General features: G+C 40.1%; 1 protein-coding gene across 11 annotated transcripts in view; it reads right to left on the bottom strand.

Annotated features, from left to right (window-relative positions):
- The window catches only part of MARCHF8 (membrane associated ring-CH-type finger 8), a 112,568-nt gene that overhangs the window by 35,993 nt on the left and 61,827 nt on the right, over positions 1-14,748 (bottom strand). The window contains exon 1 of one of the 11 annotated variants that reach the window (XM_082339500.1): positions 882-5,047. The exons of 9 other annotated variants lie outside the window; for them this stretch is intronic. In XM_082339500.1, coding sequence (XP_082195626.1) covers positions 882-893 — 12 coding nt within the window. In that variant the 5' untranslated portion in view covers positions 894-5,047. Of the gene's footprint in view, positions 1-881; positions 5,048-14,748 lie in introns of those variants that run through there. One more of the 11 variants, XM_082339495.1, reaches the window with a different exon arrangement.

Below are 14,748 nucleotides of genomic sequence, written 5' to 3'. Positions count from 1 at the left end.
CTCAGAGCTCAGAGTGTATGTGTTCAAGGGATGTTTGTTTACTTAAGAGTTTCAAAACTATAAATGGTATTTCATGATGAAATATGTATATCCAATTTGGCCCAGATTCCTTGAGGCTCTTTTCATCTTTACTACTTTTGTCCCTCCAGCTCAAGAGCAACTCATAGCCTCAGCAAAGTTAACAGAGAGAGCATCCATACAAAATAAGACAGACATGCAAATGGCAACATTAGAATGTCCCTGCCAAATGAAATTACATGTCTGGCTTACTGAGAAAGAGAGAGTGCGCGTGCGCACGTACACACGCGCGCGTGCGCGCACACACACAGTAAATAATACCAACAAATAGAACAAAGACCTTTTGTTACTGTTCCATCTTTTATGCATTTTCCATCTTATGAGAAGCTAAAAGATCTTCCCAAAATGAATGCTCCAACAGAAAGAACCAAGGTGCCTTTCCTCTAGAAAATACAATGGAGCCTGCAGCTGTGCTCATGCAAATTATAAACTAAGTTGTCTTTCTCATGATTTTCCAAAGTCATAATTCCATGATTTTAAATTATATGACCAATATTATGTCAATAAAAAAGACATTTTTTACACCAAGAGTAGGAGATATCATTAAAACATATGCTATAATTTATAGACTTAAATGTTTATTTGGCGCAAGAATACTTTTCACAATTTCAAGGAACGGTTTTGTTAGAAACAAAGTACACCCTTGAAAATGGAAATAAACTGCTAAGCTTCTCTGGCTGGCAACCTCACTAGTGAGGCACCCTTGAGCAACTCCAGTTCTATGCAGATTTGTTCCATAAGGCCTAATGGCATCCCTAAGATCCGTGAGAAATCCGGCCACGCTAACAGGGCACTTCTCCTACCTGAAGCTTCATTTTCTGGCAAGAAGCATCAGGGAGTCCTCAGTGCAGCTCTCCCCCAGCAGCATGTTCCTTGGTTCTGCCTGCAATGCACAGCAGCTGCTGCCCTACAGCAGCCAGCAGAAGCACATCGTCGCTGCTGCCGGACTTGTAAGGGCTTGCTAGAGCCCTTAGCATACCACTCCGGTGATCAAACTGGACTAACTACTTCCTCCAGCTGATTTCCTAGGAACTAGGTAGTGAATGAATAATTCATGACAAGTCCATTCCAGCAACCAATTTCTGCTCTATGATCTACTCCCCACAGCAATTTACAACGTAAAGATTCTAAACCATACTTGGTGACATGCAAGGAATGAAAGTTCAGTTTTCTAGTCAACTAAAGTAAACATTAGTGGAGTTGTTTGCTCTTCTTTCATGCTAACCTATCACCCAGACTTACTTGAGAGACTTTTTTTTTTAATGTAGAAAATGTCAATGATTAACCATAAATGTCTGACAGAACAAAAAAATTTTTTTTCTCCATAGAACCTGTCCTACAAAGTGGGTTCTGGCTATAGGAAAAGCAGCTTGCCCTGAGATCAGCAGGTCAGTATTTACATTTAGCAAAAGACCAGGTCCTGCAAAGCATAGAAAATCATCATGTGGTGGGGGAAGGGAGCTTTTAGTATCACTGCCAGGAAACAAATTGCTTCAAAGGGGAATTTTCCTGGTATCTCAGGCTATAAATAAATCTTTCATCTCATTGGTATTCTTCTAGGAAGAACATGAACATTCATTTTCACCATTTGTCAATGCTTACACATTTCCAAATGAGAGCTGTCTAAAGTGGTCAATTCTCTGCAACCAAAAACCTAATTCCAAGAGGAACTTGAACAAAAAACTGAAGGCCCATACTTCTAGCTCAGCTCCGCCTCCAGGAAGTCCAATACCACACCTATCATTTTCACTTGTTTCAATCTTTCTTTTTCTTCTGCACTCACTGAATATCTCAAGATTGTGCTCTGTCAGTAAGTTAATTTTTCAGCCATGACTATTCCATTCCTAGCTGCTTCTAATTTGTTTATTCTGCAAATTGGTTCTCTATGAGTCTCCTTGGCCCCATATTTTCCCCTTTCCACCTCATTCTGTTATTTTATTATTATCATCATTTCTGAGCCAATGTTCTAAGAAACTCAGGTTCTTAATAGCTCATGCAGGACTCTCTTCTGTTTTGAAGGGAAATTATTATTCCTTCCAGAACAGACTGCATCTTTTTTCTGCAGGCACTGTGCCTTTCTCTCCACCTTGCTGTGAGTGCAGAGGCCTGGCCATGTCTTCTCATTGGCTCAGGATGTTCTGTGGAGCACTTCTGTCGGTGTTACTGTGTAATCTAGGGGAACCTTTCCCCTCCCAGCCACATCCTCAGCTGGTGCTGCATTCTAGCAGCTTTGTGCAGGTATGTTGTGGGGAAGGGAGGTTCAGGAGTGTGATAAAAGGAAAAGGGATCCAGCTCAACAGGGGCTAGGGTTACAAGCAGCCTAACTCTGCTCTCTTCTCCCAGGGATATATTCTTCTCCTCCCTAACATTCTGTAATTCCCTCAATCCTTGTGATATTTCATTTCCATCAGAAAGAGTCGGCCCAGGTTGTTCCTTTGTAATCATTCCATTTCCTTCAAATCCTGCCTATCCAATGAACACCCCTACCTAGCCCATGAAAGAGATAAGGGAGCCCTGTCACCCCGGGTTCACTATGTGCCGCTTCTTCCACTTACTGTTCACCAGAGACTCCCTTTATCAAGGTTGCCTTCTGTCAGGTGTTCTGCTAACTCCCAGTTTACTGATGAAGATAATCAGCTCCAGGGTTTACTGTCATTCTGCCTTTCTTCTCTACTTCTTTCCCAGCCGGGACATACCAAAATAACGATCTCTAGTATGCTTTTCTTTGTTACATGAGAGAAACATTCAGGGAAGGGATTCCAGTCACCTGCAATTCCCAGTGCTCCTACAACACAGCACTACCTGTACTCACCCACTCTCCTGCCACACTCATTAAGGATTCTGCAGTATTTGCTCACTATCCTTTTCTCTCATAGAGCCTCTGCATAGTGAGAGGTGAAGAACAACTCTGAGCCAAACCCTCTGAATTCTTGGAAACTTTCATTTCTCTTACTGACCATCAGCTGTGTTCTTTGAATTTGCTGTTGGTATATGTCTGCTAACTTTTATCCATTTTCTGTTCATATCTTCAGATCTAAAAGGATGGATATTTTGAAATTTGGCTTCACTCTGCCATCTTAAAACAGAAATCACACTACTCAGAAGAAAAGAAAGACATCTCATATGGCCGCATAAAAAATAGTTCTAACTCAAAAACCTCATGGCATAACAGACATCAAAAGAGTAGCATTAAAACAAAATGACTAGTGGGAATACTGCTGGTTGCCTCCCCTTCTTCCTCCTCAACAGAGCCCCAATTCTCTTCAGTATTCCTCTCTCCCCAGAGTTACCTTGCATCTCAGGATGCTCACCTCACCCTCTTTTCCTGGAGTAGGTTGACTGGCAAGAGCCCACTTCTGGCTCATGAGGTGAGATCTGCTGGAGGCATCTGGGAAATTACCTTCTCACCCTTAGAGAGAGCAACAAGCTTCTCTTCTTCTCTTCCTCCCATGCACAAGGTCATGCACAGCCAGGAATGCTGACAACTATCTACAACCTCAGTGGAAATCTGCCTTGAGATGAAGTAAACCCCATGAGTGGTAGAGCAGACAGACAGAAAGAACCTGGGTCTTTGAACAGACCTCTGATATGCTGGATCAACCACCTCTGAAGCCCATCCTGCCCTTTTACACAGACCTCCTTTTATATGAGCTGGTAAAGCTTTTCATTGTTTAATCCAGGTTGGGTTGGTTGTTCTGTTACTTGCAGCTGAAAGCATCCCAACTGATGGCATTTGGACTGTCTAGTTAAAATATTAAATGCTTTTATGTTAGCATGTGTGTTTTTAAAGTTAACATAGAATTTCAGAGCCTGTGCCAAGTGCCTACAATGGCGAAAAGACAGTCTCTTCAATAAGTGGTGCTGGGAAAACTGGACAACTACATGTAAAAGAATGAAATTAGAACACTCCCTAACACCATACACAAAAATAAACTCCAAATGGATTAAAGACCTAAATGTAAGGCCAGACACTATAAAACTCTTAGAGGAAAACATAGGAAGAACACTCTTTGACATAAATCACAGCAAGATCTTTTTTGATCCACCTCCTAGAGTAATGGAAATAAAAACAAAAATAAATAAATGGGACCTAATGAAACTTCAAAGCTTTTGCAAAGCAAAGGAAACTACAAACAAGACGAAAAGACAACCCTCAGAATGGGAGAAAATATTTGCAAACGAAGCAACGGACAAAGGATTAATCTCCAAAATATATAAACAGCTCATGCAGCTCAATATTAAAAAAACAAACAACCCAATCAAAAAATGGGCAGAAGACCTAAATAGACATTTCTCCAAAGAGGACATACAGATGGCCAAGAAGCACATGAAAAGTTGCTCAACATCACTGATTATTAGAGAAATGCAAATCAAAACTACAATGAGGTATCACCTCACACCAGTTAGAACGGGCATCATCAGAAAATCTACAAACAACAAATGCTGGAGAAGGTGTGGAGAAAAGGGAACCTTCTTGCACTGTTGGTGGGAATGTTAATTGATACAGCCACTATGGAGAACAGTATGGAGGTTCCTTAAAAAACTAAAAATAGAATTACCATATGACCCAGCAATCCCACTACTGGGCATATACCCTGAGAAAACCATAATTCAAAAAGACACATGCACCCCAATGTTCATTGCTGTGCTATTTACAATAGCCAGGTCATGGAAGCAACCTAAATGCCCATCAACAGACGAATGGATAAAGAAGTTGTGGTACATATATACAATGGAATATTACTCAGCCATAAAAAGGAATGAAATTGGGTCATTTGTAGATACGTGGATGACTCTAGAGACTGTCATACAGAGTGAAGTAAGTCAGAAAGAGAAAAACAAATACCATATATTAACGCACATATGTGGAACCTGGAAAAATGGTACAGGTGAACCGGTTTGCAGGGCAGAAATAGAGACACAGATGTACAGAACAAACGTATGGACACCAAGTGGGGAAGCAGTGGGAGGTGGGGGTGGTGGTCGGATGAACTGGGAGATTGGGATTGACATGTATACACTGATGTGTATAAAATGGATGACTAATAAGAAACTGCTGTATTAAAAAAAAAAAAAGAAACCTTCTGTGACCCAAGATTCTAAAGATATTGCCTATATTTTCTTCAAGCAGTTTAAAAGTTTTGGTTTTTTACACTTGGAGCTTTCTTTAATCTATCTGAAATTTGCTTTTGTGTTTTGTGTGAAGTAGGGATCTTAATTTTTTGTATGGAAAGTGAGTTGGTCCAACCTTATTTATTAACTCATCCATCCTTTCACCCCTGATTTAAATATCACTTCTGTTAAAAATATCTTTTAAAGGCAAAAAAAAAAATGTATCCTGATTACTGTAAGGCTCATTGTTTGGCCTGAGGTGTCTATGGGAATATCGGACTTCAGGAACAAATTAAAAGGAGGGCAAACTGTTTCTCACAATGAACAAGGCACACCAGAGACACCAATTTTCCCTAGAGTATCAGTCAGTTGGCGGCAGAATTATGAATCCTTAGCACTTAACCAGGTTATCAAAACTCCTTCTTATGTATTGTGCACATGTACAATTCTACCCTGTGTTTTAGAGCCTTCTTGTACTCCCTACTCCAAGAATGATAATATGTATGTAGTCATCCCTCGGTATCCATGGGGGGGGGGTGGTTCCAGGACCCCCCAGATACCAAAATCCACAGATGCTCAAGTTCCTTATATAAAACGCGTTAGCATATAGTCTACGCACATCTTCCCATATACCTTAAATCATCTCTAGATTACTTATAATACCCAATACAATGTAAGTGCTATGTAAATAGTTGCAACAAATTCAAGTTCTGCTTTTGGGAACCTTCCGGAATTTTTTTCTCGAATATTTTTGATCCGAAGCTGCTTGAATTAGCAGATGTGGAACCTATGGATATGGAGGACGGAGTGTATATTGTAAAAAGAAAACTTCTGGAAGAAGGGCCTGTAACTGTTATAAGAAACTAAAACTTTACAAGAGAAGATTTTGGAACATAGTGTCATTCACATTTTCCTGTATTTTCCATGTCCTCCATAGTAGGCTAAGGCTTGGATGAACACATTTTAAATATATAAAACAGGCAAGGGTTTTCAACATTTTCCCCATGACAAACCATCAAAGAGCACAAGGAATTGTCGGGTAATACGTTAATTCTATGTGATAAACTAATACTTCAATTTTACGATAATCATCACCTTGGGCATCAGTCTACTGTTTCTCATATATTTTAAACTATAACGTAAAATATTTGGGGCTTCCCTGGTGGCTCAGTGGTTAAGCATCCACCTGCCAATGCAGGGGACAGGGGTTCGAGCCCTGGTCCGGGAAGATCCCACATGCCGCGGAGCAACTAAGCCCGTGCGCCACAGCTACTGAGCCTGTGCTCTAGAGCCTGTGAGCCACAACTACTGAGCCTCCGAGCCACAACTACTGGAGCCCGTGCGCCTAGAGCCCGTGCTCTGCAACAAGAGAAGCCACCGCAATGAAAAGCCCGCGCACCGCAACGAAGAGTAGCCCCCGCTCACCGCAACTAGAGAAAGGCCGTGCGCAGCAACGAAGACCCAACACGGCCAAAAATAATAAAATAAATAAATAAATGAATAAATAAAATCTATAAAAAAAAATTTTTTTTGAGTTATCATTTTGTTTGTTCTTATTGTCTCTCAACTACTGTCATCTATTCCTTGACTCATATCCTCTTTTCAAATACCTCTCTGCCCTGAGTTTAAAATTCCCACTGACAGAACCATCCTTGAAGACCTTAAAACCTACATGTGTACAGGTAAAGGTATTTCTCCGAAGAGTAGCCTCCCTGGCATTTAATACAACAGTGATGGACTCACACATATTCCAAGTGTCTCATAAAGAATTCTGATTCCTTTTGGGTGTATGAGGTGAAAGCCTTGATTATGGAGGGCCAAGCTTTCTTAAGAATTCTGAAATAGGGCAAGGCAATGGTTGTCAGGTAAGTCCTTCCAATTTTCATAAAAACTCTTCATCAAAGTTGGGACTATGCCAGAGTACTTTTGATTCTATGACCACAGTGCCACAAGAAATGCAGAAAAGAGAGACCCAACTGAGACAGAATAGAGAGTCTGCACTTGATGACGTGTCTACTTTCCCCACTACTGACATTTCAACCAAGACCTTCAAACTCTTAAGACAGCTGCAATGACATATCCCTAAAGCAGCAGGAGGAAAGTATCAATAACCCTGCCTGCAGCCAACACCCATTCATGGATGGGTGAATTCTCTGCCATTGCTCTGAAGACCCTTGACCTGATAAACTCCTGCTTCCCAGAATCTTGAAACTTGCTCCCTCAAATGTTGCCCAATACTCTGGATGAGATATCCAGTTTGCTCTGACCTTTACTATAAGCTTATCTGGGCATTTCAGGAGGACTGGACTTCCTCAGCTACTAACAGGTTGCCTAAGGGAACACCCTGTGAGAACCTTTCCACGTTATCTCATTAATAATGCCAGTCCTGGCCTGGCCTGGCCTGCTGATCCCAGCTCAGCCGCAAACCATGCCCTCAGACACTGGTACAGTTTTCTACCTAGAGCCCCCTTCTTCCTTATATGCCACATTCAAGAGCATTCTTGAAGCTATCAGTATCATATCACTGCTCTAGATGACAATGCTTCTAATTAAAACGACTTAGCTTTCAAACCACTGAACTTGTCAGAGACCTGGGGACTGTGCCAGTTTTATAACAGAAGCATTGAGAATTCCACAGCTGTGGAACACTAACAGATATACTGGCAGGAAGTTTACGCAAGAAAATATTTACCAGATTTTTCCAACTACCATCTTATACTTTTTTGACCTGCACTTAAAATGAAAATATAAATATTTGCATAAAAATTACAATTATCATTCACAAAAGACTGAGAATATTTTCATTCAAACATGGATCGCACAATCCTATAAGCTACAAGGGAGTTCTGTTGATGAAGAAAATATCATCCCTACCAGTAAGGAATTGATAGTCTATTATGGGATATAAACAGGTAAACCAACCAGCAGGTAAAAACTACATGGTAGAATTTTTTAAATGCCACATCAGACATAGAGATGCTAGCTTCTCTTTCTCTTTTTTACATATCCACCCACTACCACCCATCCATGGAGGAAGAGAATGGAGAATGGAAAGGAAGAATGGAGTCCCTATTGGACATATACATTAGAGAGTTTATAAATACATTATGTGGATCTACTTAAATATAGGAAAAACACAGTTTCACAATAATAACATTTTTAAACATTTAAGCAATCCTTGAACACCTGACACAGTACACTGTATATTTAATCTAAATTATAGCAGATTAAGTTCCCTCAATGCTGGAAAAATCAATGCTGAAGTAGTGTTGGCCAGGATAAAAAGTACGAATGAAGATATGTGTGGTTTGGGCAAAGCAAAGTCAGACTTAAGATTCAGAAAAGGACTAGGGTCTAAATTAGGTGTCAAGTAGGATTCAGGCCTGGGCCAATCACCAGGCTTCCAGGGGTACTCAATCATGTGCTTTTGTTATGATCTAAAAACTTATGTAGGCTATGAATTCCATTCTACCACACAAGAGAGGATGTGGAGCAAATACCAAGGTGAAATTCCTAAAAAACTACTGTAATTACTACACTGCTAAAAACAAATCAGTCTGGCAGCAAGAATATAATTTCATTTTTTATTAACAGGTGGTAGAAAATATAAAATATTTTATAAGGATTAAGTGTAACTGGAATAAATATTTCATAATATGATTCATTAAAAGAGGTATTACCTGCTTTGTTGAATGACATACATTTTATTGGAAAGAGATCAAAACAATTATTTATCCTCATATTTTACCTGGAATATCTTGAAAAACTGTATAGTCCAAGAAAATATTCCAGTCACATTGAAAACAACTGGCTTCACTAACAAGTTCTGCTTCAGCTGTCCTAATGTGCACTACTCTATGACTAATGACCCATCCTAGCAACTAAGAACTGAGAATAGCTAAAAAATCAGCTTATTGTTAAATAAGTTACATTTTTTTAAAAAAGCCATTTTTGTCACTTGAAGCTTACTTTGCTTTGCTCTCAAAGGTTTCTCCCTTAAAAGCTCTTCACTGCAGAACGGCATTTTGGGGGATGGAAGAGGTGAAGTCACTTTCATCAATCTATATCTATAATGTATCTGAGTTCATAACATGTAATCATAGGCCAACACACCCTACTTCTGAGGCATCAGAAATACAGTTTGTATAAGACAAGAACAGATAAACTAACCAGGCAGGTATACAGTGATTTGATTATTTATTAAAAAGAGAATTCCCAAAACCAGTAATTCCAATTGTCCCTTTGATGGCCTGAGATTCTTATTTCCTAGGACAATGCTACAGAGTAAAATTAAGGGGTATGTCTTTCTTCTTCCAAGCAGAAGACGAGATGCAGGTGGAAAACTCAAAGGAGTAATTTTAGGCTCAAGTATATGTGGAAAGAGAGGATCTGAAAACAAATCCCCTTCAGCCCACCCATGCTTGTGTGCCCTTTGGGAAGTCTGCACACGCCTCCCAGCCTTGGACACACTAGTTTGAAGACTCTTCTTTAATATATCACAGAAGAAAGGTCAACAAGAGACAGAGTGAGCCACACATCTGAGAACACCTAAAGTACAGATATTTGACAGCATGAAAACCTAAACAAAGGAAGTAAATCTCCTAAAATACAACACAGAGAAAACCTAATCTAGTCACAGGTTCCATTTTGAATATTCTGCTAATGTGATGGATGAGAAACATCAATGATTCGCAATAACCACAATTTAAAAACCGAACTCTTTATTTCAACAACTGGGCATAAATATCAACCAATGATTGCATAATCCTAAAGTATCATAAAAAGTTTGGAATCAGATTTTAAAATAGCTGAATAGGGGCTTCCCTGGTGGCACAGTGGTTGAGAATCTGCCTGCCGATGCGGGGGACACGGGTTCGAGCCCTGGTCAGGGAAGATCCCACATGCCGCAGAGCGGCTGGGCCCGTGAGCCACAATTACTGAGCCTGCACGTCTGGAGCCTGTGCTCCGCAACAAGAGAGGCCGCGATGGTGAGAGGCCCGCGCACCGCAATGAAGAGTGGCCCCCGCTTGCCACAACTAGAGAGAGTCCGTGCACAGAAACGAAGACCCAACACAGCCATTAAAAAAATTTTTTTAATTAATTAATTAATTTTAAAAAAATAAAAAAAAATAAAATAGCTGAATACCTACAAAGCATCTCATTAAATAATTCATCCACTGGCCTTTTAATTGTCTATCATTGTTTACTGTTTATCATTGTTTACTGCAATCCTGGCTTTATCTCATGTTAGAAAATGGCATATTCTTTTATTTCCCAAAATTTTTATTTTGAAAATTTAAAAATCTATAGAAAATTTGTAAGAACAGTATAATGAATACCCTATATCCTTCAACAAGATGCATCAACTGTTATAAAATTTGCCACATTTGCTTTCTCCCTCTCTTTCTCTGATACACACACACACAGATTTTTTTTTCTTTTCCTTGTTATTTTCCTTTTTCTGGCTGAACCATTTGCAGACATTATACATGTTACCCCTACGTATTTCTGAATGCATGTTCTAAGAACAAGAACATTCTCCTATATAACCACAGTACCATTTTCACATCTAAGAAATTTAGCCATAATTCTATAATTATCATTTAATATATAGACAATATTCAGATTTCCCAGTTGTCTCAAAAAAGACAGTTTATAGCTGCCTATTTTTCCTAGCAGGTTCCATCAAGGTTTACATATTATATTTGGTTGTTATGCCTCTTTAGTTTCTTTAAATCTAAAGTAGTCCCCCCACAATTTTTCTGTTTTTCATAATAAATAATTTTTTAAAGTAAGGGGCTCAAAGTTCAAATTTTCGTCAAAAAACTCTCAGTATTACCTTGAACTTAATGGAATAATTTTTTCAAAGGCAGTTTCAAAGTTCACTTAGTAAAAGATTCTAGTCTCTATACCCGTGAGTTAGATTTGGGATGACAACTGCCATCAGTGGGTTGGTATGGGAGGGCCACTGAGACCCAGAAAAGAGAATGGTGACACTCACTGAGTGGCCACAAGAACCGTGCTGGTAAGCAGAGGCTCACAAAGCTAATTTGAAGAGAAATTTGATATTTCTCTTCAAATATCCTTTGCTCTCAGGGAACAGATATTGATGAACCTTAGGGAACAGTATGAATAACCTGAGCGTGTCTTTCACAATTTGGATGGTGACTCTGCTTATAAATGCTAATTACACAGCTAGTAATACACAAGGATTATACCTTAATCAGCCTAAGCCTAATTCAAAAACCAAAGCCCTGAGGCAAAAGATATTATTAGGACTTTCTTGTAACTGCAACCACTACTATTCATTCACATATAACCTGATGCTGTGAATCCAAAAGTAGCCTCCTGATATTTATTTATTTTTAATTAATTTTTATTGGAGTATAGTTGCTTTACAATGTGTCAGTTTCTACTGTACAGCAAAATGAATCAGCTATACATATACATATATCCCCTCTTTTTTGGATTTCCTTCCCATTTAGGTCACCACAGTGCACTAAGTAGAATTCCCTGTGCAACACAGTATGTTCTCATTAGTTATCTATTTTATACATAGTATCAACAGTGTTATGTGTGTCAATCCCTGTCTCCCAATTCCTCTCACCACCACCCCCCGACCCCACTCCCCCGACCAAATCTCCTGATGTTTAAAAAAGACAGGCTTCTGAAATGTGGTTAATTGAGTTCATAAGCAAACACAAAAAATGCACAAACACAGCACGAGGACAACTGAATGAAAGGGGTGCTATTTTATCGCCTATGCAAAAGTGACATGGAAGAAAGATATAACATATTCTGAAATACAGCAAGCACCAAAGGTACCTATCAGCACAGGGTGTCTGTGAGACAGTGACTCGACATGGTGGCTCTGCTTCCACGGTGTCCTATTACACACTCTTACTTCTCAGGCTATTCATTCCAACTGAAAATTTTACCTATTCCTAGGGCATCCTTTACTGTGTATATGTCACCAACTCTAAAATTTCTACCTCCAGCTTCGACAGATTTTCCTATAGATATTCAGACACAACTGAATTCTGGCTATTTCCAGCTGGACCCCCCACAAGTACCTCATACTTGCACATCTGCCACCAAACTCACCATCTCACCATCTTTCCCCTATAGTCTAGGCCAGACCTCACCTACCCGACCACCACAATCCCTCAGCCACCAGCACTGTCGTTGTTCCTACCTCCTGCTCATCTCCTTGCGATCTGCTCACTTCTCTCATCCCCAGCACCACCTCCTTAGTTCAGACCATCAACACCCAGCCTATTCCAATAGCTTTCTAACTCCCCTCACCAAACTGCACAGTCACCTAACTAAAACAGCTTCAACTGTGTAACTCCAGCTCTACACCTGCACTGACATCTCAGCGCCCTCAGCACCAATGTGGCCACTCCTGACTCATCTCGCTGCCCCCAGCGGCACATTTCAAGTTCCACCAGCGTAGTGAGTTTTTCTCAGTACCTCAAACATGCCATGTGTTCTTCTCTTCCCTAGGAGTTTTGGCCTTGTACCTTTCTCTCTGCCCTGAACACTGTTCACCTCCATCTTCATCTAACTCTTACTTCTTAAGGACTCACCTTTGACATCTCTTCTTCCAGAAAACCTTCCCTGTCACCACAAGACTGAATCAGGGGCACTTCTCTGGACTATGGCACTTAGCACACTGAACTGTGTACTGTCGTCTTCTCCTCCAGCAGTGCCCAGAGCAGGAAGAGACAGGCTGAAGCACGGAGACCAGTATGTCAGCTGCTGCACCAGTAGAAATGGTGAGGTCCTGGACTACAGCTGCGGCGTGGGGACTTACAGAAGCGCACGCTTCGGAGAGATTTAGGCAGCACAGAGGGTGTCTCTGTGTTAACGCCACATTTATGCTCAATGCGTGACATGGCACCCACCGTGTAATGGGTGCTTAATACATACTTGTTTGAAGAATGAATAAATTAATGCAGACACAAGATTTAGACACAGGAAGCAAACAGAAGAACACCTGAAACGGGCTCAGTATAGACTTATTAAGTGCTTCAAGAATGTAGACACAAAGGGAGTGGAGCTGGGTGAGGTTCATTAAGAGGGACATGTGGCTTGAAAGATAGTGGCTGGCTGAGTGGCATGCAAAGAGCAAGTGAGTTAAGAGCATGGATGTGGAGGCTGGTCTGAATACCAATTCCACCACAGGCCAACTGCCAATGAGGGAACCTTGGGCAACTCATCCCATTTTTCTGTGCCTCACCTATAAAAGGAGAGTGACAATGACAGTACCTACTTCATAGTGCTCATATGAGGATCAAATGAATTAATATTTGTAAAGCCCTGAGAAGAACAGTGCCTTGCACAGAATAAACATGATATAAGTATATGCTATGTTAAATTAAACAAATCCTTAGCGGTAGCTTCACCTATTTAGATGCTGTAAAAATGGCCATATGTGAAGGGAATAATTAATTAGTAGGTAACTGCACACTTCCACTTATTAGAGGGTGATGTATCAAGCATATTTACTGCAAACTATGAAGAATTTTCACATCTAGAGTTTAGGTAATATTTACAATAGAATCGCTTTTATACATAAGCACACAATTCATAGTACACTGGGGAAGCTAAGGGAAAGAAATTTGAATTGTATGTTAGCAGAGATAAATGAAAAATAAAAAACATAATGCAAACACAGGAAATTATGGAAAAAATGTATGAAATAAAAACATGCAGACATTAAACTCTCTCAACGGCAGGTCTAGACTCGGCTGAGGAGAGCGTTAGTGAATAGAAACAGAACACTGAAGAAATCAACCCAGAGTGCGGTGCACAGACACAGACAGGACGCATGGCAGAAGACACAGTGACCTTTATTCCCAGAAAGAGAATGAAGAGAATGGGGGAGAGGCAATATGTGAGGAAATAATGGGTGGAAAATTTTCAAAAGTGAAGAAAGGCCTGGGTCCTCAGATTCAAAAATTGAAAAAGCACACCTACGTCCCAAGCAAAAATGAGATAAACAAAAGCAGTATCTAGTCACATCACAGATCAAAAAAGTTCCCGTTACAATACACTGGGGAGGCTGCCATCAGATCATTCACTGCATTCTGTGACATGGCTCTTTCCTGTCTCCCTGCTGGATTACAGGCTCCTTCAGGGCAGGATTCTTTCCAGTACGTAATATAGTGTTAATACCTGCTTGATGTATAAGTGAGTGAAAGAATAAATGTGTGGAGTATATTTATATTTGTGTGAAAGAATTTTTAAGGAGGAAACAGAATAACACAGAAAAAATATACAAATTTAAGTGTCCACGGGCAGGGCATTTCTCTTTGGACCTGTTTCTCCATTTGTGTAAAATAAAGGAGTCATCTCCATGATGTCAAATATAAAAGTCACTAACAACTATTATAGGATGCTATGGCTATACTATTATTTTTTGAAACCTCTGCATTTAAAAACCAATTTGGGTGGTTCTCTTATTTTCAACAGGCTTACTGACGGAAAATCTGAAAAATTATCTGCCTCCCAGTTATTTAATTCATAGGACAGCTGTAAGAGAATAGTGGCAAC

This window comes from Balaenoptera borealis (genome assembly GCF_965194805.1).
Source record: "Balaenoptera borealis genome assembly, chromosome: 10".
Classification (NCBI taxonomy): domain Eukaryota; kingdom Metazoa; phylum Chordata; class Mammalia; order Artiodactyla; family Balaenopteridae; genus Balaenoptera; species Balaenoptera borealis.
The sequence above is the reverse complement of the archived record's forward strand: the minus strand, read 5'-3'. Positions and strand labels throughout refer to the sequence as shown.